General features: G+C 40.0%; 2 protein-coding genes across 2 annotated transcripts in view; both read left to right on the forward strand.

Moving 5' to 3' along the window:
* LOC105455592 (titin) overlaps positions 1–9,290 on the forward strand; it is a 37,941-nt gene extending 28,651 nt beyond the window's left edge. Inside the window, exons 4-7 of the mRNA XM_011699025.1 lie at positions 204–668; positions 749–1,030; positions 1,152–8,694; positions 8,834–9,290. Of these exons, the coding sequence (XP_011697327.1) occupies positions 204–668; positions 749–1,030; positions 1,152–8,694; positions 8,834–8,939 (8,396 nt within the window). The 3' untranslated portion in view covers positions 8,940–9,290. The remainder of the gene's footprint in view (positions 1–203; positions 669–748; positions 1,031–1,151; positions 8,695–8,833) is intronic.
* Positions 9,291–12,944: 3,654 nt separating this feature from the next.
* The window catches only part of LOC105455594 (E3 ubiquitin-protein ligase MIB1), a 374,218-nt gene continuing 365,544 nt past the window's right edge, over positions 12,945–21,618 (forward strand). The window contains exons 1-8 of the mRNA XM_011699027.1: positions 12,945–13,293; positions 13,752–14,099; positions 14,188–14,388; positions 14,504–14,623; positions 14,706–15,035; positions 15,124–15,271; positions 15,422–15,663; positions 15,743–15,940. Of these exons, the coding sequence (XP_011697329.1) occupies positions 13,192–13,293; positions 13,752–14,099; positions 14,188–14,388; positions 14,504–14,623; positions 14,706–15,035; positions 15,124–15,271; positions 15,422–15,663; positions 15,743–15,940 (1,689 nt within the window). The 5' untranslated portion in view covers positions 12,945–13,191. The remainder of the gene's footprint in view (positions 13,294–13,751; positions 14,100–14,187; positions 14,389–14,503; positions 14,624–14,705; positions 15,036–15,123; positions 15,272–15,421; positions 15,664–15,742; positions 15,941–21,618) is intronic.

Raw genomic sequence — 21,618 nt, forward strand, 5'->3', positions numbered from 1 at the left:
TTTAAGAATCCTTTTATTAAAAGATTATTACGAATTAAAATATAATATAATAAATATATCATAAAAATTGTTCTGAATTGAATTTATTCGTTGCATCTCGCGATAAATATAATAATATCACGAAAATAACAATCGCATATAATTTGATTTTAGAGATTTGGCATATTAATATTATATTTATTAATGTTAAATTATTTCTCTAGCCACCGGTGGATGTTACTTCAATTATCAGCGGTATCAAGAAGGCGATAGAATCATGACAAGTGAACCATGTCTAAACTGCACATGCCACAATCGAATGCTGATGTGCTACTTGAAGGTCTGCCCCTTCACGAAAGCGATCGGTCAGGATTGCACGGTGGAGAAACGTCCGGATCAATGTTGCCCCGTGATTACCTGTCCGGAAGTACCGGTTCAACTGTTGACATCAACAACGAGTGCACCGGATTCCACGGAAGTTGGTTTCCATGACAATTATGGCTGCCATGTCGACGATAGGTTTTACGCAGACGGCGCTATGCTACCGTTGGATCATCATAATCCTTGTGAGCTTTGCTACTGCATCAGAAATAGAACTACTTGCGTCATGCAAGAGTGTACTTTACGAGTGGCTGGATGTAAACCGGTCTATCAACCGGGTGTATGTTGTCCGATCAAGTACAATTGCGGTAAGTAATTGTGTTGTCTTGTGAAATCTCGGTGTTATTTCGTGTTGGAAAATACCCGCAATTATTAATTCTTTGTATAGAATACGATGAGGAACCTAGCACCACGGTTGGTCCAACTCCCGGTCTCATCATGACCACAACGCTACCTCCTGGCGTATTACCTCAATGTTATTACGAGGGTAAAGTCTACGAAGATGGTGATCTGATTTACTCCACTCAACCTTGCCAGCATTGCTATTGCTTCCGAGGCGAGATCGCTTGCGCGGTGCAAAATTGTGGAACGCCGATGCAAGCGCATGGAAAGAATTGCACGGCCTTACCGCCACCGGAAGGAGAATGTTGTCCGACCACATACCAGTGTGGTAAGTAATTTCACGTAATAACTAATAGTTACAATGTATTACGTAACTCAACGATCTAAGAAACGTTATTAATCAATAAACAGTACGCTTTTAAGAATACACTTGTGTATGCTTATTACAGAAGAAGAAGTCACAACGGTACAAGGTGAAGGTGAACAACAGTTTCCGGAACAAGTACCACATGATCAAATAACCGAATCCCCCATGCTGATTGACCAGGAAGATCAGCAAGTGAAGGGCGAACATCCTCAGGAAGAAATGTTCCCAGGTATCGACAACAATATACCGCAGGTTCCAGAAGAAGAAGAAGAAAAGAATATTGAAGGAACTATCGAACATATTACTCAGGGACACATTTCGTCGACCGAGACATCTGAAGAACAGACCGCAACACTACCGACAGAAGAAATAGAAACTACTACTGTTGAGAAAGAATCCATTCCTTCTCACGAACATGTTACCGATACTTCTCCCGCTGAGATAATACCGAAGGAAGCAGAAGCGGCGGAAGTGCCTTCTGAAATAGAAGCAACAAAGCCGGAAGCTCCTACGACAGTACAAGGAACTCAAGAAAGTTTAGTTACTGAAGCACCTGTCACTGAATTACCAGAAACTTCGTCCATCGCGGAAGGCTTGAAACCCGAAGAGGAGACGTTAACAACAGAACATGCTGAAGAGGGACAATCGGTCGAACCTTCTGTTAGTGAAGCAACTCAGACTGAAGGTCCGATACAAGAAGAGGAAACTTCTAGCCCGCACGAAGAATTATCAACGCAAACACAAGAAGAAATTGAAAAGACAACAGAAGAAGGACAGATTAGTGTGACGAAAGCATCGGAAAGACCAGAGATTTCAACTGAAATTGTTGAAAAGACAACTTTGCCAATTGAAGAGCCTGGTACCAGCACTGTTTCTGAATCTGTCAGCGAGCAGCCAAAGGCAGATGAAGGTAAACCAGAAACTATACCAGATGAACTCTTAGCAACGGAAACGGAATCACCGAAAGAAGAAGAAACTGTGACTGTCGCTCATGAGATATCCAGTACTGAACAAATCATTATTGAGAAAGAAGAAGCGACGGAAACCGCTGTTACGGAAAATGTTCCGTCGATTGACGTAAGAGGTCCTTCTACAGAACAACCTGCCGAAGGACAGGAACCAGTGACAAGCGAGGTTGAAAAGAAACAGCCGGAAGAAACATCTGAACACGCAATAACTGAGGAACAAGCTACTGTCGGAGCTAAGAAAGAAGATGCTGGCTTGACTGAAAGTTCAGTGACGAGCGAGGAACCTATTAACACGGAAGGGCCACATATGGAGGAAGAATCAACTCCGAAAATTCCAGCTCAAGGTCCAACTGGCATACCGATTCCCGAACGAAGCCCAGAACAGAAAGCAGAAGATGAAAATGTGTATCATGTGACAGAAGACTATCACGGTGTCACGCATCCAGAAATTAGCTCCGATAATCTCATGACTGAACCTCCGCAGAAAATACCTACAACGTATTTCCCGCAAGAACAAGAGACCACGCTAACTCCGTCAGAAGAAACTGCAAAACCAATTGTGACGGAAGAAACCGAGAAGCCGATAGAAGAAGCTACGGAAATAAACCTTCCAACTCAGCGTAAACCTGAAATCACTACAGTTTCTGAAGAAGCAATAACGCAAAGTACACCTGCTGTTACCGAAGTTCAGGTTAGCACAGAATCTTCTACAACTACTATTACTCAGAAAGTACCAGAAGAAGAAGTACCTGAGAAATCGATTGTGCCAGAAGAGATAGCAACCGAAGTACCACAAACGGAAATTCAAATAACGGAAAAGTCTCCCAGTGGCGAAGAAATACCTACAAAAGGACTTGAAGAATCTGGTGAAAGTTCTCCTGGAGAAGGCAGTAGCGAAAAAGGTGAGAAAGAAGTGCAACCAAAGAAGGAAGAGGAAATAGAAACGCAATCTCCAATCGTAACGGAACCAGAAATAGCTCCCGAAACATTCACATCTATCCCAGCGGAACATTCGACAGTGCCTTCGGGTCTTGAGAAAGAACATGCAACGGAAAGTGAATATAGTACTACCGTAATTTCCTTTGCTGAGCAATCAACGCACGTGCCACAAGTTGAAGAGAAAGAAACTGAAATTATTCCTGTTGAAAAAGAAGAACCAATTACTGAAAAACCAGTTGAGGAACGTGTTACAGAGCATCCCACTGCAACATCTGGCATAATTGGCGAAAAAGAGAAAGAATTACAAACCGAAGAACCTGTTTTGAAAGAGGAGCAAACCACGATAGAAGCTGAAGAAAAATCTACAAGTCGAGTACCTGCTGTCGAAGAAAGAATAACTGAGCAACCTGAACAATATTCTACAGAGAAAGCTTTGGAAGAAGTTGCTGTTACGAAAATTCATGGTCCGGAGGAAACAGAAGGTACGAAAGGCGTGTCAACAGAAAGTACAGAACAAATTACAACAACGATAACAGAAAAGGAACCACTTGAGGAAACTGTAGAATTGAAACCAACGGAAATTACTGGCATCGAACAAACAGAATTGCCCATTGAACATCCTACGGAAACAGATGAAATTGAAAAAGAAGACGTCGAAAAGATTTCTGCATCTCCACCTACGGAAAGTGTACAAACAGATATTTCTGCAGTTGAAACTGAAACAACGACCGTAGAAACAGAAAAGGTGCAGACTGAGCCTTCCGTCAGCGGAGAATATACACCAAGTCAGCCTTCGATTCCTTCAGATCGCAAAGAAGATCTGGAACCTATTGAACCAGAAGAACAATTAACGCAGAAACCAGAGAAGGAAATAATTGAAGAACCACAAAAACCAATAATTCTTCCTGAAGAAGAAACATCTCATATTCCATCTTTGGAATCTGTTTTGCCGGAAGAAAAACCGACTGAGGGTACAACGGAATCTGTTACATCAGAACAGCCTGAAATATCGAGCGAACAACCAGGAAAAGTCACAACTGAACTATTCGGACAGGAGGAACAAACTCAGAAACCAATCACTGAGGAACAGCCGGAAATACACGAAAGAAAGGAGACTGAAACATCCAGTCCTGCAATCAGTGAGGAATCTTCTATAATTCCTGAAATTTCTAAAGGACCAATTGAAGATGGTATCAGTAAGACAACCGAAACTGCAGGAAGTGAAGGTACGACGATATCAGTATTAATTTCTGAGGCATCAACTGAACTGCCTGGATTTGAAGAGCCTACGAAGCACGAAATTTCCATCGAGAAAGAAATTACACCTGTGACCGAATCTTTGGAAACAGAGCAACCGGAAATACAAGAACAAGTCACGCAACCATCAATAAAGGAAGAAACACCAATTAAGGAAAAAGGTGAAACGGAAAGTCCAGTTGTAATATCCACGGAAGAAAGTATTACTTCTGGAATATCTGAAGTACCGATTATCACGGAACAACCACCGAAATCTGAAGAAGAAGAAATTATTCAAAAAACGATGACAGAGGTGCCGAAACATGAAGAAAAAGAGGAATATTCGACGGTTGTTCCAAAAGAAATACCTGAGGTAACTACTAGAATACCGCTAAAGGAAGTACCTCAATATACAACAAGCATTCCAGAAGAAACTTCTATAGAAGGGGAAAGTACATCGGAAATCGCACCTCGCCCATCAGGTATTCCAGGAGAAGGTAATTGTCTTGTTGAAGGACAATCTTATAGTAATAATTCGGCCGTTCCACCGGCAAATGCGTGTCAGATCAGTTGTCGTTGTATCAGTAGCATCGTACAATGCGAACTCATGCAATGTCCTGCTCCGCCACCGCATCAGTCAAATTGTATGCCAGTTTACACGAACGGAAACTCTTGCTGCCCCACGTATGCTTGTGATTCCACACCGACTGACGTATTGGAATCCGATAGTCATGTAATCGAACCTCATATTTCTGGAGCGGAAGAAGAAATTCAGAAGACTGTTTCGCCTGTAGAAATATCAACAGAAGTTGCAACAGAATCAAGTACATTAGCTGGTGAGATTAGTACACCGGAGTTACGACCTGTGGAAATCACTGTTCCTCCTGTTACTCCATCTGAAGAAATAGCAACTGAGAAGCAGCAGACTCTCAAACCTGTTGAAACGGATTATGAACAGCCAACTACAGTTGGACAACCTATCGAGCAATATCCTATCGAAGAACATACCATTAGCCAGATACCTGAGACATCACAAGAGTCCGCCAGTCAAATACCTGAAGAAGAACATACTGTGTCATCAATTGCGCCAGAAGAAACTACCGAAGGTAAAGTTAGCAAAGAAGGAATAACAGAATTAACAATTTCGACTGAGCAACCGCAGGAGGAGACTGGGGAAAAACAGACTTCTGTTAGTAGCGAAGTAATTACTTCCACGCATGTACCTGTGGAACAGGAATCTCACAGCATTGTTACAGTTCCTACTGTAACAGAAGAGAAAGAAACTTCTGGTCCTATTGAAGTAGAAGAAATTTCAACACCTACTGAAAAAGAAGAAGTTACGACTATAACAGCTGGTAAAGCTGAAGAAACTATTACACCGACCAAAGAGCCAGAGATACCCAATGAGGAAAAAGGTATCGAAGAACAATCTACGCTTAAACCAATTGAAGGAATTGAAAAGGAACAACCAGAAGAAGTAAAGCCAATTTCTGAGGAACCCGAAACATCTACGAAACCGGAAGAAATTGTGACGGAAAAACCAGAAATTCCCGAAGAACAAAAAACTATCGAACCAATCGAATATGAGGGTACTTCTGTTCCTGAAATACAGTCGACGACTGAGCATATACCCGAAAGTGAAACTAAATATAAAGAGGAAAAAGAACACGAGACAGTCACATTAACTGCTCAAACCGAAGAACCTGAAACCCAAACAAAATTGCCTGGTATTGTTCCAAGCGAAGTAGAAACACAGGAGCCAATTATACCTGCTGCTGAATCGACAACATTAATACATGATCATACAATAAGCGAAGAGGTGCCGATAAAGGAATTTACGACCATGAAATCTGTAGAAATTTCTACAGAAGAAAGCACGGAACCGAAAATTTCAATTCAAACTCCTGAAGAAGAGTATGCTACTATTGCTGTCTTGCCTGTTGAAACAGAAACGTCCAGCGAGGAAACGACTAAATTAATCGAAGAATCTACTCCTGAAGTTTCCCATGAAGAAACATTGCCAGAAACAACAGAAAGTTCAACAGAAAAGCAAATTACAGAACATGCTGAAAAACATACAGAACCATCAATTATAGAACACGAAGAAGAACCGTTAGCCACAAAATCACCCGAAGAAAAGCCACACGAAACTGAATCTCCAGTTAGTACCGAGGAACCAGAGAAAATTGATAAAACTACTGAAGCAGAAGCAGAACACGAGAAGTCCACTGAAACTAGTGTGATTCACGAATCGGAAAGTACGCAAGTTTCAGTCGAAAAGCATCCAGAAGTTACATCCGAAATTGAATTTCATACACCCGAATTACCTGCTGAAGGATACACCGAGGAAATATCAACATCTACATCTGTAGAAAAAGAAACAGGCGAGCAACCCACTGAACCGATTATAAAGGAAACTGAGCCAAGTCTGAGCGAAGCGGGAACTAAACAGCCCAATATTCCGGAATCTGAAACTCCAGCTGCAGAACACGTCACTGCTCCAGTCGTAGAGCAAACTCCGAAATACGAAGAGTATCCTATTGAGGAACAAACTGTTGCTTCTCCGAGTTCCAGTGAAGAAAAGATAACGGAAGGTAGCGTTTCGACAGAAGCGGTCACATCAGTAACGAGTCAAGAGGAACAGGCAACTGAAAAGAGTGAAGAAGAACAGAAACCTGAAATAGGAATAACGGAAGAACCTGGTAAAGAAGAATCAACTACGGTTAGAGAATTAGTGGAAGCGGGTGAGAAAGAAACGGAAGAAGCTGTGACACCTACTAGTACTACAGAGGAGCAAATCAAACAAGAAGAAATTGAACCAGTTGTAAAAATTCATGAACCAATGGAAACAACGATTATTCCAAAAGAACAGATACCGGAAAAGGAAGGTCAAGTTACCGAGACTAGTATACCAGTCCATCCAGTGAGTGAAGAAGCGACAACCGTGGCAAATTTGATACCTGAAGAACATTCAATTATACCGGTAAAGACAGAAGAAGAACAAAGTACCCATGAACCTGAGTATCAGACAACGTTATCTATCGGAGAAAAAGTATCGAAGCCAGTCACCGAGATTAGCGAGGTGGAGAAAATTTCACCCGAAGAAGAAACCGTTACAGCTGAAAGTACGGAAAAGTCGGAAGAATCCGTCACGAAACTCGAAGTAAGTTCAACGGAAAAGCCTGAGGAAGTTCCAGTTCAAACGGAAAAGCCTGAACCAGAACAGGAAACACAGCCGCCTGAACAAGGTGAAACTACTACGAAAGCAATTGAAAGTGCAGTGACTAAAGAAATATTATCAGAAGAAGTGGTTCCAGAAGTTACTCCAGTAGTTGAAGAGGAATCAACTGAAGCTTCTGCAGCAGGTGAAGAAGTGGAAGCACATTCTACCGAATCCACTTCAGTTGAGACAACTTCCGTTCATGAGGAAGAACAACCGCCGATAACTAAATTACAACCTGAAAGTCCTCTTCCTTCTGAGGGTGAAATTCAGCCTGGTCAAGCTGAAGAAGGTGAGGAGGCTCATTCAACTATACCCGAAGAGAGTCATCCGGGTATAACTGAAGAACCCCAGTTTACTACAGAACATGCACCCGAAGCACCTATTACGATAAAAACAGATGAGCAGACAGAAATAGAACCAGAAACTTCTTCAGAAACTGTTGCAACCGTTGAAGGTCCAATCAAGGTTTCTGATGCGAAACCAACTGAATTGCCTGAGGCAACAGCTACTGTTGGATCAGTAGTACCAGAAGAACCAGAATCTCAGATCCCGATAAAGGAATCGCCAGGCGAGGAACCTGTCATAAAGACGCAGCCGATACCCACGGAATTATCAACTGGAGAAATTACGGAAGAGATTCCGGAAGAGGAACCCATTCATCCGCAAGAAGGCGAAGATCAAACTCACATTGACTATTTCCCGGAAGCTACTGTGAAACCAGAGACTGATTATAACTTCCACGAACAACGACCAGCGACCACTTTGGCTCCTCATATTCCGGAATATCCTGATCAAACCGGAATATCGGGTGAAGACAATTCTCACTTCCCCATGTCTGGCTATCCGAATCCCGATGACGATTATGGCGAGGAAGACTATGGTGGACCGGGCACCTGCCGATATGGCGGCAAGGTTTACGTTTCGGCGCAACAGATACCGAGGGACGACCCGTGCGACTTCTGTTTCTGCTTCAGGAGCGACATCATCTGTCTTCAACAAAGTTGTCCACCGCCTATTCCAGGCTGCCACGAAGAACCGATCAGCGGTTTCTGCTGTCCCAGATACGAATGTCCCGTATCAATGGCTACGGCTCTTAATTTGACCACTACTACTACCACGACTACGACCACGTTACCACCGCACTTCCACGCGCATGCTTATAAGGGAGCCGCGAGACGTAGCGGCTGCCAGGTCCGTGGCCAGGCCTATCGAGTGGGAGAGGTCATTAAATCAGCATCTGGACCTTGCCTCCGTTGCATGTAAGTTTATAAAAAAATATTCGTCTATATTCTCTATTTCTCTATAATTTCTATAAACTTTTCTATAAGTCGCCTTTTCATTAACTGTACACGTATTATTTCTAAGAAAAGAAGTTACCATGAATTATTAAAATTTTAGTTGCGGAAGTGATGGCAACATGAGCTGCGACCCGCGAGTATGCAGTCCGGAACCAATGCTGAGGCAAATGATAGCCGCAACTACAGACGCCAAGAGGAGGAGATGAGCCGCCGAGCTGGAACGCGGGATTCATCTCTACAAAAAAGCATATACAAGGGCGAAGAAGTTTACAACAGGAAAAAATTCAGTGTTGTATAAAAGTGAATTAAAATTATTCTAAACTATCTAAACGTCGCGCGGAACACAGACAATTATGTGCTTCGGCGATCACGAACTGAGTGGCCAAAACGTAAACGTTTATATTAATAATATTATATATGTTATATAAATAAAAAGAGAGAAAGAGTAATAGAGCGAAGGAGAAAAGGAGAGAAAGAGAGAGAGAGAGAGAGAGAGAGAGAGAGAAAGAGAGAGGAGACATACCGATCGGAGAATCTTAGGAGATTAATTATATATCGAAGCGTGTTATCGGTGCTAATATGCGAAGAAGGAAGCCAAGTAGCGTGGATGTAGAAAATGTAAGCAAAATGTGGGCAAAAAGGAAGAAAAAAAATTTGTTCGTGATAATTCCGCGTTTTGTTTCGCGTGGGATATTTTATACATGCCCTAAAAAGACAAGAAAGAGAGGAAATTACTGAACGTACGAGACTTATGACTGTGCCTTTGTCAGTGTCGAATATCAGCGGCATTGCTTTCGTTTCGGCAACGAGCGCCGTCCGCAGCCACGGTCATCGTCGTCGGTATTAAAAAAATAAGGAGGAAATAGAGAGACAAAGTTGCGATTGCAACTCGTAAGTGACGGAAGGAAAAAAGGAAAAGAAATGTGCGAAGAATGCGTTTTGTATGATGCACAAGAAATAAAAAAAGAAAAAAAAATAAACGAAGAATTCAACGCGCCGGCCGAATAGATCGTGCAGTGATACTGAAACAGCGGAGGAGAATCGTATGAGAGGTACCTCGATTCGCAAATCGTCTAGCTAGTTAGAAGCTTTTTTAAACGTTTTTTCTACGCAAACTATACGTCCACGGTATCCCTCCTACTATGTAACGCCATAAATTGGAAAATATGAGAAAGAAACGAGATTATACGACATCCGGCGTATCCTTACGGCTCTTACGGTATCACTGCGACAATCTTAAACGACGACGATATATATGTCATCATTTGCTACGCGATCGAGCGTTCTGGATCGTTTATTCGGCTGCTACGTGTGTCCCAATGGTCGGGAGTCACATTACTCAAGTTTGCTGACGTTCACGCGCACTTGGACACAATCGAGATTAATGGATCGGCATAACTAGAGCCGGCCGTGCTTCCAGTATTCTTAAGCCGCGAGGATCCGAAGATCCTTTTTTTTAGGTGAAGAACTTTCGATCGAACCATCTTCTTTCGTTCTTTTTTAATCGATCCGTCAACATCATACATACAGTGCCAACGATTGTGTTCCAGTGCATGTGTGAGTGTGTATATGTGCGTGTGTGTATGTGTGTGTGCATAATGCTTGTAATATGTTAATGAGAAAAAGAAAGAGAGAGAGAGAGAGAGAGAGAGAGAGAGAAAAGAAGAAGAAGAAGAAGAGAAAGAGAAAGTCAGAGAAACGAAAGATACACGCATCTCAAAGCTCAAACAGCGGCTCGCGCGGAGGACCGATCCGAGAATTTGCTTCTCCGGCGAGCTGGCGTCATTATATATAAATATAAATACAAATATAAATATATATATAAATATAAATATATATACATTTATATAATTCTTTATATACACTGTACCCTCCTCTGATGATAATACTTAACGATAACGATGTTCTATACGTTTGTACGAAAGTATAGCTGTTAAGAGAACGAGATGAGAGATAACCGCCCGTACCGGTTCTTCAGTCTCAAAGTATCGCGTTCGAAAAGAGAAAACGATAGAAATCTTTTCGGGATCTCTTTCCAAGTCAATTATTTATCTCGAGAGTGATGATACTCTCGACTCGCACGATCGTCGTCTAATAACGAAAGCAACGTCACGCTTTGAGACTCTGGAACTCTCCGGGCTCTCTTTAGTGTAATAAATAGAACGAATGTTTTATATATATATTGTCGCACGAAATACTGCGCATACTGTCTGTATAATAATCGAACGAAGACGAGTCAACGTTCGGTCTTCCTGATATCAGCGGCCCGTTCATCCTAGTTACTCATTTATTAATAATTAAGCCCGTATCTGCCCCCGGGAGAACAGCTTCTCGCGAAGAACTATCATGAAAGCGTTTTCACATTTTCTTCACGTTAAGGATCTCTTTCGACTTGAAAGACCAATGTATTCATGGAGCTTCCACGACAACTCGATCGTGATATACAAAGTGGCCATATTATTACTGTCACTGTTCTTAGACGTGAACGAAACAAATCTCCCACGCAATAATCGATAATAAATTTTTGATATACGTATGAAACGTTTTTTGTGTTTTATGATTATAATGAAGTTACAATACACAAGGACGATCAGCGCTGCGACATTCTCGTCGAGGAAAAGTTGAGCGGAAATTTTAAACATTCGTAGGTGAAAATAATTATCACGATTGTATGAAACTTTTTGCGCATCTTTTTGCAACCAGACGAATGTGCGTTCAAGAAGGTCAAGAAGAGAAAAAGGATCAGTGTCATAATTTTCAATTAGCTAAGTTAACATCGACGAAAGCGCGCGGTTTCGTACTTTGTCTTCCATCGCGACAAAAGTTTATCACGCTAGCGCATTTTTACGGCGAGCAACGCGAAAGTAAAATAATTTGCTCAAGGCTCATTGAAAGTTTATGCGGTTGTAGTCAGTTCTTCCCAAGCCAATACTCTCTAGCGATTGTAGTCCAAACCTAGTATTTATATATCTCGATATCAACCTTCTTTCCCTTTCAATCATAGCGAGTAATAATTAACGAAGGTAAATATAAGTGTCGAGTGTTAAGTACGATAATAAGTACGATATTATGCATGTAACTGTAATGGAGTAAGGTATACATACCGTGCTGGATATACGTGTAGAACGCATGTAAGACTAGTGTCGAAAAATATCGGTCAAAGCAGCCAAGCGTCCACGAGACATACGTAGGCAGAAATGCTTGCGTTTAAAGCGATCAATTCCTATCTATTTCACCGTGTCATCTCGCCTTCCGCGTTGATTGAAAGTATTCACGTTGGTAGATTTCCTTATGACATCCGACATGATTGCCGAGAGCGAGCGGTAGAAGGATTTGAATTGGTCACGTGTATACGCGCGCATCGGTGCGCGCAGCGCAATATGGCGCGTGGCGCGGTTGACGAAGGATACATGAGCCTCGCGATGGATTTCCCGACGCCTCTTCCTTGCACGCGAATACAATTGCAGTCGCGCGCTGCCCTTGAGGAGTATAACTCGACATCGTTCGCTGCGTATTATACTATGTGATAAACGGGATAAACGAGAGCGAGCCGGGAGAGAAGAAGAGAGAGGAGAGAAGGAGTCCCGATGGAGCCGACTATACGGAAGTAGGCTAGGTTTGACAGTACGTGCTAGTATAAAGTGTCCTTTTATATGAATAAAAGATTTTGTATGTCAATTTGTGTGTCTCTGTACACCTCGTTCTTTATCGTACTGCAAATTTGCCAATCTCGTTTAAATGTCAGTAAAAAAATTTTAATTTGATAGAAAATAATAACAATATTTTATTATTTTTATTTAATTAGATCATTTATTTGTAGTACTAGTCAGTTATTAAACGCGAAATTGAATATATTATTCATGACATAAAAATATGTGACATGAAACATAATTATTATTTTTATTTTGCGTTAGGTTATATCGGAAAATCAAGAAATACAAAAAGTATATTTTTTAAATTTTATTAACTTTGCGCGATGAAGAATATAAATTGCCATTTTGAAAAATTGTGTAAAAAATTCGAACCCTGTGCATTCAGTCGTTTCATTTGAATATTTCTTTCGTCGAACCAGGTTTAGGGCTGCCAACATCAGGAAACAAATTCTGTGAAACGGGCTGGCAGTGCTGGCTACGTGAGTAATTTTGCACGAAAATATAAGTATATGAATGGATATACCGCACTATTTCATACGAATTGCACAAGAGACAATGAAACAAAAATATAAACATATACTTCTGTAAAATAAACGCAACAATAAAACGCGCAATTATAAAAACCTTCCAATACGGTATTGCGAACGCCGGGTGAAGGGTTATGTTCCTAGACGGACGCGTGTTGGCAATGCGTGTTTTGACGCATTGTCAAAGTGGTATTTTCTTTCGGTGTTCGTGCTAGGAATAGGTATCGTGCTCCGTAATTTTCGAACGAGATACGCGAAGGAATTATTGTCAACGAGCGATGGAGGCCGGTGCGAGTACGGGTACTCGTACGACGCGTTTTATGATGGAAGGTGTCGGCGCCAGAGTGATTCGTGGACCGGAATGGAAATGGGGAAAACAGGTTAGAACGAGAGGTTAACTGCATTAAACGCGATTTTTTCGAGACAACGCGATACTCTCCTCCCACGGAATTAATGGCATTAAATGCTCTCGCTCTCTCCATTTCCCGCGATGATGGTCCAAAAATTTTTTCAAAAAAATTACATTCGTAAATGACTAATTTAATTCGCTGTAAGGTTACTCCGATATTGTTTATTTCATGTAACATTTTATATTTAATTGAATGACAGATTTGTTACATACTTATTTAAATTACCTTTAAATTTTACAATATTATACATAAAATATATGTGATTTTTAATGGATAGATAATTGTACAATAATAGAAGCAACATCTTCATTTTGAATCATGTATATATTTTACTAGCAAGCATAGCCATATTGTTAGGAAACCTCCTTCCATTAACAACATAGATTTAAAGGATATTTTAATTACCATTTTTCAATTTCGTATTTAAGGATGGTGGAGAAGGTCATGTGGGTACTGTAAGAAATTTCGAATCGCCAGAAGAGGTTGTGGTTGTCTGGGATAATGGCACAGCAGCTAATTATCGATGTTCTGGTGCCTTCGATCTACGTATACTGGATTCTGCGCCAACGGGAGTGAAACACGATGGCACAATGTGCGATACTTGTCGCCAGCAACCTATCTTTGGAATTAGATGGAAATGTGCTGAATGTGGCAACTACGATCTTTGTTCCATTTGCTATCATGGAGATAAACATCATCTACGACATAGATTTTTTCGTATTGCTACACCAGGAAGCGAAAGAGTTCTGCTGGAGCCTCGTAGGAAAAGCAAAAAGGTATGAATAATATAACAATGATTCTCATTTTTATTACTTGACAATAACTTTGTTGTATTGTGTTTTATTAATTGATATTTTAATATAGATTGCAATTCGTGGTATATTCCCTGGCGCAAGAGTCGTACGAGGCGTAGACTGGCAATGGGAAGATCAGGATGGCGGAAACGGTCGTCGAGGAAAAGTAAATGAGATACAAGATTGGTCTGCAGCTAGTCCACGTTCAGCGGCTTATGTCATTTGGGATAATGGTGCTAAGAATTTGTATAGAGTCGGTTTTGAAGGAATGGTTGGTATCGTAGCAATTAATATAAGTATATAACGATTAATATAATAATATTAGTTACTTTACGTTAACAACAATTTAATATATATGTTATAATATATGTATTTTTTATATCTAGGCTGATTTAAAAGTGGTTAATGATGCAAAAGGACAAACGGTATATAGAGATCATTTGCCATTACTGGGTGAACAGGGTCCAGGTCGAACAGGACCTCACGGTCTGCAAATTGGTGATCAGGTAAATAGTTTATTTGTGATTTACGATGTGTCTATTACGCACAGAGACATGTAAAAAACTAATTATTTCTTTATATTTACAGGTTAATGTCGATTTGGAATTAGAAATTGTACAATCGCTACAACACGGCCATGGAGGTTGGACGGACGGTATGTTCGAGTGCCTCGGTACTACAGGAACGGTCGTCGGTATCGATGAAGATCACGACATTGTTGTCTCATATCCAAGCGGTAATCGATGGACTTTCAATCCTGCTGTACTTACTAAAGTCCAGATACCAGTCCCCGTTACAAGTTCAAGTTCCGACAATCAGACATTTGCTGTTGGAGATTTAGTTCAAATATGCCATGATATAGAAAAAATTAAATTACTCCAGCGTGGTCATGGAGAATGGGCTGAGGCGATGGCTCCAGTACGTATTTTAGAATAATGAAACTGGCGAATTCAATATATTTTATTTATTTTTATATCTCATGCTTAATTCTGAATGATTTTTTTAGACCTTGGGGAAGATAGGTAGAGTACAACAAATATATCATGATGGAGACTTAAAGGTGGAAGTCTGTAGCACATCGTGGACATATAATCCTCAAGCTGTCACAAAAGTTGCTAGTAGCGACGGAAGTGTCCCTGGAAATAGTAGCGGTGGTAAGTGTATAATAAATTAAACTAGTTAGCTATTTCATAAAGTATACATTTCTAGTTACACAGTTAGTGTAACTTAGTCTAGTTACACAGTTACAGTCTAGTTATACAGTTTAATATGTGCTGTTATCTATGCATTGCTTTATTTTACAGAACGATTATCAGCGTTATTAAAGAAATTATTTGAAACACATGTTTCTGGCGATGTAAATGAAGAATTGGTAAAAACTGCAGCGAATGGCGACGCCGCTAAATGCGAGGAATGCTTAAAACGGCCGGAAGCCGATGTTAATGGCGTATTCGCCGGTCACACTGCTTTGCAAGCTGCGAGTCAAAACGGTCACTTAGAAGTTATCAAAATACTTCTCCGTTTTAGCGCAGATGTAGAAATGGAAGTAAGTATATTTTAGTAAGTCAAATAAAAATGATGTATATTGGATTGCATTTACTTATATCGTATTTTTGAAAAAAAAGGACAAAGACGGTGATAGAGCCGTACATCATGCTGCTTTTGGAGATGAGCCAGGTGTTATGGCGCTTCTCGCTGGTGCCGGGGCCGATCTGAATGCTCGAAATAAAAGACGTCAGACAGCTCTTCATATCGCGGTTAATAAAGGACACGCTGGTGTTGTGCGAACATTGTTGGAATTAGGCTGCCATCCGAGTCTACAGGTAAGTACATGCAACTTATTATTTTATGGTATCAATATTCTCTAGCATTCGTTTTCAGAATGTTATGTTCCTTATTAAACGTTTATTATACATTATAAGAATTGAAAACCACGACTGTATCAAACATATTTTAGATGTGCGATAAAAAAATTATAATTATAAGATTATGCAAATAATAATCTTATTTTACTTAAATAAGTTTACGTAATATTTAGATAATTATAATATTTAATAGTAATTATTTATAATAAAACCATAAATCATTTGATATCGTTGAAGAAACTACGATGAAAAAGATAGTGTTTCTATTTTCTTATTAAAAGTATTTTTATTACATTATGTATCCATAATAGCAAGCATTTTAAATGTATAAACGATATATTAATATTTTATTAATAATTACGGTCAGAGAAATTGCATAGAGTCAACTTCGAATACATATAGCTCAAACAATATTTCTGTTTATACAGTCGCGAAGTAAATCAACGACTTAGAGAAAACCGCGGGTTTATTGTAGGAGATTGTACTGGAATGAAATCTCGTGAAATATAACCGTAGGCGGAGGTTTCGGTGGTGGGCCGCAAGGGAGGATAAAGGAAAATGGGTGGGGGTTGTTTATTTTATTCTTGAACTGTCTGAACATGATATATTTGTGGTATTCCGCCCTCCAATGATTTATGCCGGTCTGAAACTGCGTAAACGAACACCTCCTGCTACAACCCTTTTTCCTCTCCCTTCCAACATTTTGCTTCGTTTTTCTTCTCTCGTTTCCGACGATGTGCAACTCTTTTCTGAGCATGTAACTCAATAGCACGATGGTTAAATTTGTTTAATCTATAGCGAGTTAAGTTTTCTATTTCGATAAATCTGAAGCGCTCGCTTTTTTCTATAGATACCTATATTTTACGAAGAGATTTTTTTAAATCTTTCTCAAAATTTTTTTAGTCTGAAACTTTATGTTATTTTAGAATTATTAAATTTACAAAGTAAAAGAAAGAACAAGAAAAAAATATGAAAGGAAATGAAAACAGAATGGAGCAGTCTTTTAATTGAGTATACATATATTTTATTTGCAAGTTTATAATTCAATAATATAATTCAATGGTCGTACATTAAAGAGATAAATATTTATCTTTCTTCCTTTTCGTGAAAGCATTTTTCATAAAGTTGAATATGCAATGGCACCGTGGAAACGCGGTGTACTCAGAATAAAGAAAATAAATTTGAGTCGAGGCGCGAAGGAGACATAACAAGGGTAAAGAAAAACAGAAAGAAAGCGAGCAGAAGGGTTGCGAAGGGTAAAAGGAAAAAAGTGAGTGGTGTTGAAGAAGGAGGGAGATTCCAATCAGGATATATCGGCATATATATTACCCTTCTTGCCTCGATATTTGAGAGCACCGTGTCTGGCAGGAAGGGCTGGCGGGTATAAACCGCACACAGCTGTATTTTATTATTGATGGCATCGGAGATGCTTGTGAATCTTCCTCGTGTTAAACGGTCAACCGTGTGGATGTTTATTGATATTGCAAATGTTTCAAGCATTGACGTAGAACCACATTTACTCATCTTCACATCCGCGATCGTGCTACATTTGATTTGTTTTTCCTTTTGTTTTATATTCAGTTTCATTGTTTAGATATATCGCGCGAAGTAGAGTATAACATATGTATTTTGTTTTCACAATACGTCGTACTATTTCTCATTGTTTTTTGATACCTATGCGATATTTGCGCACGAGTGCCGGATATGCGAATGTGAATTAGCGTTAATTCACCTTTGTTACACGGGTATCTCCTCATTTGCAGGAGACTTAATTAATTCAGTTATCTGCCTCGAGGAAGCCTCGAATTCCACCTGCGTTACGAGTGTCGCGGGATTGTGTTTGAGAATACGTGTTGCGCATAATCAAGACGCGCTGTGTATATTTGGTGCTCCAGCAATGGGGTATAACACTGCGGATCCCTATTTCCCTTCGAAACAATTCGAAACCTGAAGACAACTAGAAACGTTTTCTGCGATAAACAACATTTACGTGCTCGGCATTTATTGACGAACTCTTTTTTTTGCTTTTTTTTTACATTTTTCTCAAAATTATTCTGGAACGCTAAAAAAATTTCCTACTTGTAAAACTTTTCATTCATCTTGTTAATTTAGAAACATACAATTTTTTAATGTAAAGTAGCCTTTTGTCATAAATACTCAAAGACGTAGAAATTTGTTGGAAGAGTTTGTTAGAAAAGTGCATATAAGTAATTACATTAAATTATTGCAAAAGCTTTTTCTTACAGCGCCCGCCAACAGTTTAGAGAAGTAATTAAGAAAGTTAGGCAATAGCCTTCTCATTTTCATAATCACCGCACAAAATGGTATAAATTAACAGTAAATGTAAATCAACGATGTTTTTACGCGGTGCCAGGGTGTATTGCGACCGTCGTGAAATACCGTTCATATATTTCATCAGGCCAGGGGCATAAGACTCGTGAAAATATGCTTGCATTAGCGCTCGCAAAATTACGGTTCATGTCTGTTTCTTCTCAGCTACCCTCTCATTCCACATTTACAGCCGACATTTGCATAATTGCTCTTTTTAAAGGCGATAAGAAATTTCTTGATAAAAAATTATTTCGTAGTTATGTTGTTGAAACACGATGCTTTTAACGAGTTTTATTATTTAGCTTATTTTCATGGAAGGTTCTTTCTATAAAAAAGCGACGAAAATTACAAAGCCGTAATTGATGCGTCATTCTTCTTAATCGCGATTTATGTGTAACTTTTTTTCTACAGCTAACTGCCGATGATGCTGCGATCTTATTTCATTCTCTCGCCGAAGTTTTCGAAAGGAAACTTTTTTTCCCGTGTTGCATCGTCGAACGTACTTTACGCGAAGAAATAAAATTTCAACGATCACGTACGTATGTACCAGACAAGAAAGGCAGACTTTCGCGTTCGGCACGTGCGCGAAATTCCGACAAGTCGATCCGACAATACCGGCGTGGGCGGCGGGAGGGAATGGGGGGATGGGGAGAATTTTTGCGATCGCGCTATCATCCTGTCTGCTTCGTTGAAGGATCGGACTAATCGAAATACCGGACGTCTTTGGAGATGCTACGTGTGTAGGTGCTTCCTGCGGGTGTAGCAACCCCTCTTTGCTACCGTTAAAATCGAGCTAATCATCCTTATGGCTTCCGCTGTTCATTTCGGGATATCCGAGAAAAAAATATCGATGGTACGGCTGTGTAAAGCTTTTATCTTTGACTGTTCGTCTTCTCTCCTTTCTTACAACTTCGCGATTGAAGGGAAGATAATCTGAAAATTATCGTGAAGATGAGTGAAAGAGATTATTCATCTATCGATTTTTTTTTAATTCCTGATACAGTAGATCTTTTATAACGTTCGTATCGTGGCAAGAATCCGGCTGTGTCCGCTATATTAATTGTCGAAGGTATGTATTGCGTGTATTTCGGCCAATGAGGATTAATCGCTTTCGAGAAACTACGCCCTCTCATAATTCTGTACAATTCAATATATCCGACATGACGTTTCAGCCGAGGCCATTCTGTTTTACGAGCGCAGTCAGGGCACTGTACACGTTATAATTGAGTTCAATTGTGTTCGCTACGCGGTCAGTATCGTTGAATAAATGCCGGAAACAAATCGTAGACAATCCACGCAAATTCGATTGAATATTATCAATAATAACTGGCGATTCGATTGATTACAGAAATTCCTATTCGTTTTAGTACTCGTACACCGTACGATATCCTATTGAACCATGGATAATTGCACGATTTAATGGGATGAATTTTCGATTCCTTCGTTAGTTCTTTCCTTCGTCGCGGTCTTTATTCGCGATGTAAAGGTCCTTGAGGAATAACGAGGCACAAGGGATGAAAATGCGAGTGATACAATTCGATAGTTCTTTACTCCATCGCGCGAATAATGCATTCAATCGAACCGGTAGTCCGCGCCGATGCGCGACCGTCTTATACGTGGAGAAAAAGTGGTTCGTGGTTTGGGAATGGGAGATATGCGATATTTCGGGGAGGATGGAGTTGAAATCGGAGAAAGAGCGCCTATAGCTCCGTGACCCCTATTACAAATCCAATACCCACCTAGTATACAGCTTCCTCTTCCCTTCCCTGCCTTTCTCTCTCTTCTCGATCCATCTCGACGCCTATAGTCGCATCCTACGACGTTGCTATAAAACATATTCGCTGACAGCGACAATATTCCCCTCGGTGTTGCAGACTCGACAGAAGTAACGCTCTTGGGCCACATATTCGCGCAGAAAACGTCTATTCTATACTCGCGCGAGAGCGATCGACATTTGATCGTCTGCGAGCGTAATCTGGCAATTGTAATATTTACGCACGTCATTATTTAGAGCATTACATTATGCAAATTCTCTTTAATAGAATTACACTATTTTATTTCGCAATTTTTTCGCATCTGTATTTTAACGGCAGAAGGGTATTACATTTATACCGTTTTGCTTTTTATCCTCTTTTTCATTCTTTTGTCTCACTGATTTTTCCATTATCATCATGGCATATTATTTCAATCTCATTTTGTTCTAACATTTTTTACTGTAATGTTCCCATTTATCTCTTAATAAACTATTCTTTATCTTTGTGAAGTTAGCAACCCTTTGTAAAGTTAGCCACCATTTCTAAAATCTCGACTAATTTATAGAATTGGCTTTCTCAATGAGTTCTCTAGAGAATCCTTTGATATTTTAAAAGAATTCTAACGATCAAGTCATCCATTTTACAAAGGTTTATCTTTTATTTTTTAATACCTTGTATTTTTTGTGTTAGTGTTTAATTAAAAGCAAATAGTTTTCGTATGTCCTTCAAAAGTTTCGGGAATAAATATTTCGTCTGTATCTTATCCCTGTCTAAACTGAAAAACCCTTGAGACTGATAGAATTCAGAAGCTTCTTTTTCAAAGAGTGTGATATATACTTCTATGCAGCTGCCGCGTACTATTCCCAGCATGCATTGCCATTCGCTTCCTTCCAGAATAGCAAACTACCTCGTTGGTAGTCGAAAAATGCTTCGGTCCCAGGCCAATCCCTCAAGAAGAACATGGACAGAGCGTTTTAAATAAATACCTGAATAGATTCTCCGTGTAAACGGATTTAACACTTCGCTTTTACAGCGTAGAAGATAAGTCCCGAAAAGTATCCTTGCATTCTGCATGCGCTTTCGTGAGCAGAATCTCGTTCTGATTGGAGTCTTTCGATACGTTTTGTACTGGATGTAAAACGGTTATATGATCCGCTTTTCATCTCCAAGATTTTATACTTAAATTTTATGTGTTCTTTCGAATTGTTCGAATTTTCTTGAAAAATGTACGTCGTCGATAGAAACCGTAATTCGCTGGACAGCTTGATCCGGACCATGAAAATGAATCCGAGTACGTTTCATTGACAGTCGGTTCATGTCCGACATTTTTGTTAGAAGTTGAGCTGACATGTATATTCGGTTGATGTAAGGGATCATGACAAGAGAGACTTGCGCTTATACATGTACCATAGCTGGCGCGATGTCGGCTTAGAACGTCAGTAGAAGAGGGTCGTAAAACGGGAAGCGTATTACACTTAGTAGCCAAGCGGGCGAAGTACACGTTGATTATTTTTACAGTTACGGCTGTGCTCCGCGATTCTAGACTACGGG

Source organism: Wasmannia auropunctata, unplaced genomic scaffold (genome assembly GCF_000956235.1).
Source record: "Wasmannia auropunctata unplaced genomic scaffold, wasmannia.A_1.0 LD335888.1, whole genome shotgun sequence".
NCBI lineage: Eukaryota > Metazoa > Arthropoda > Insecta > Hymenoptera > Formicidae > Wasmannia > Wasmannia auropunctata.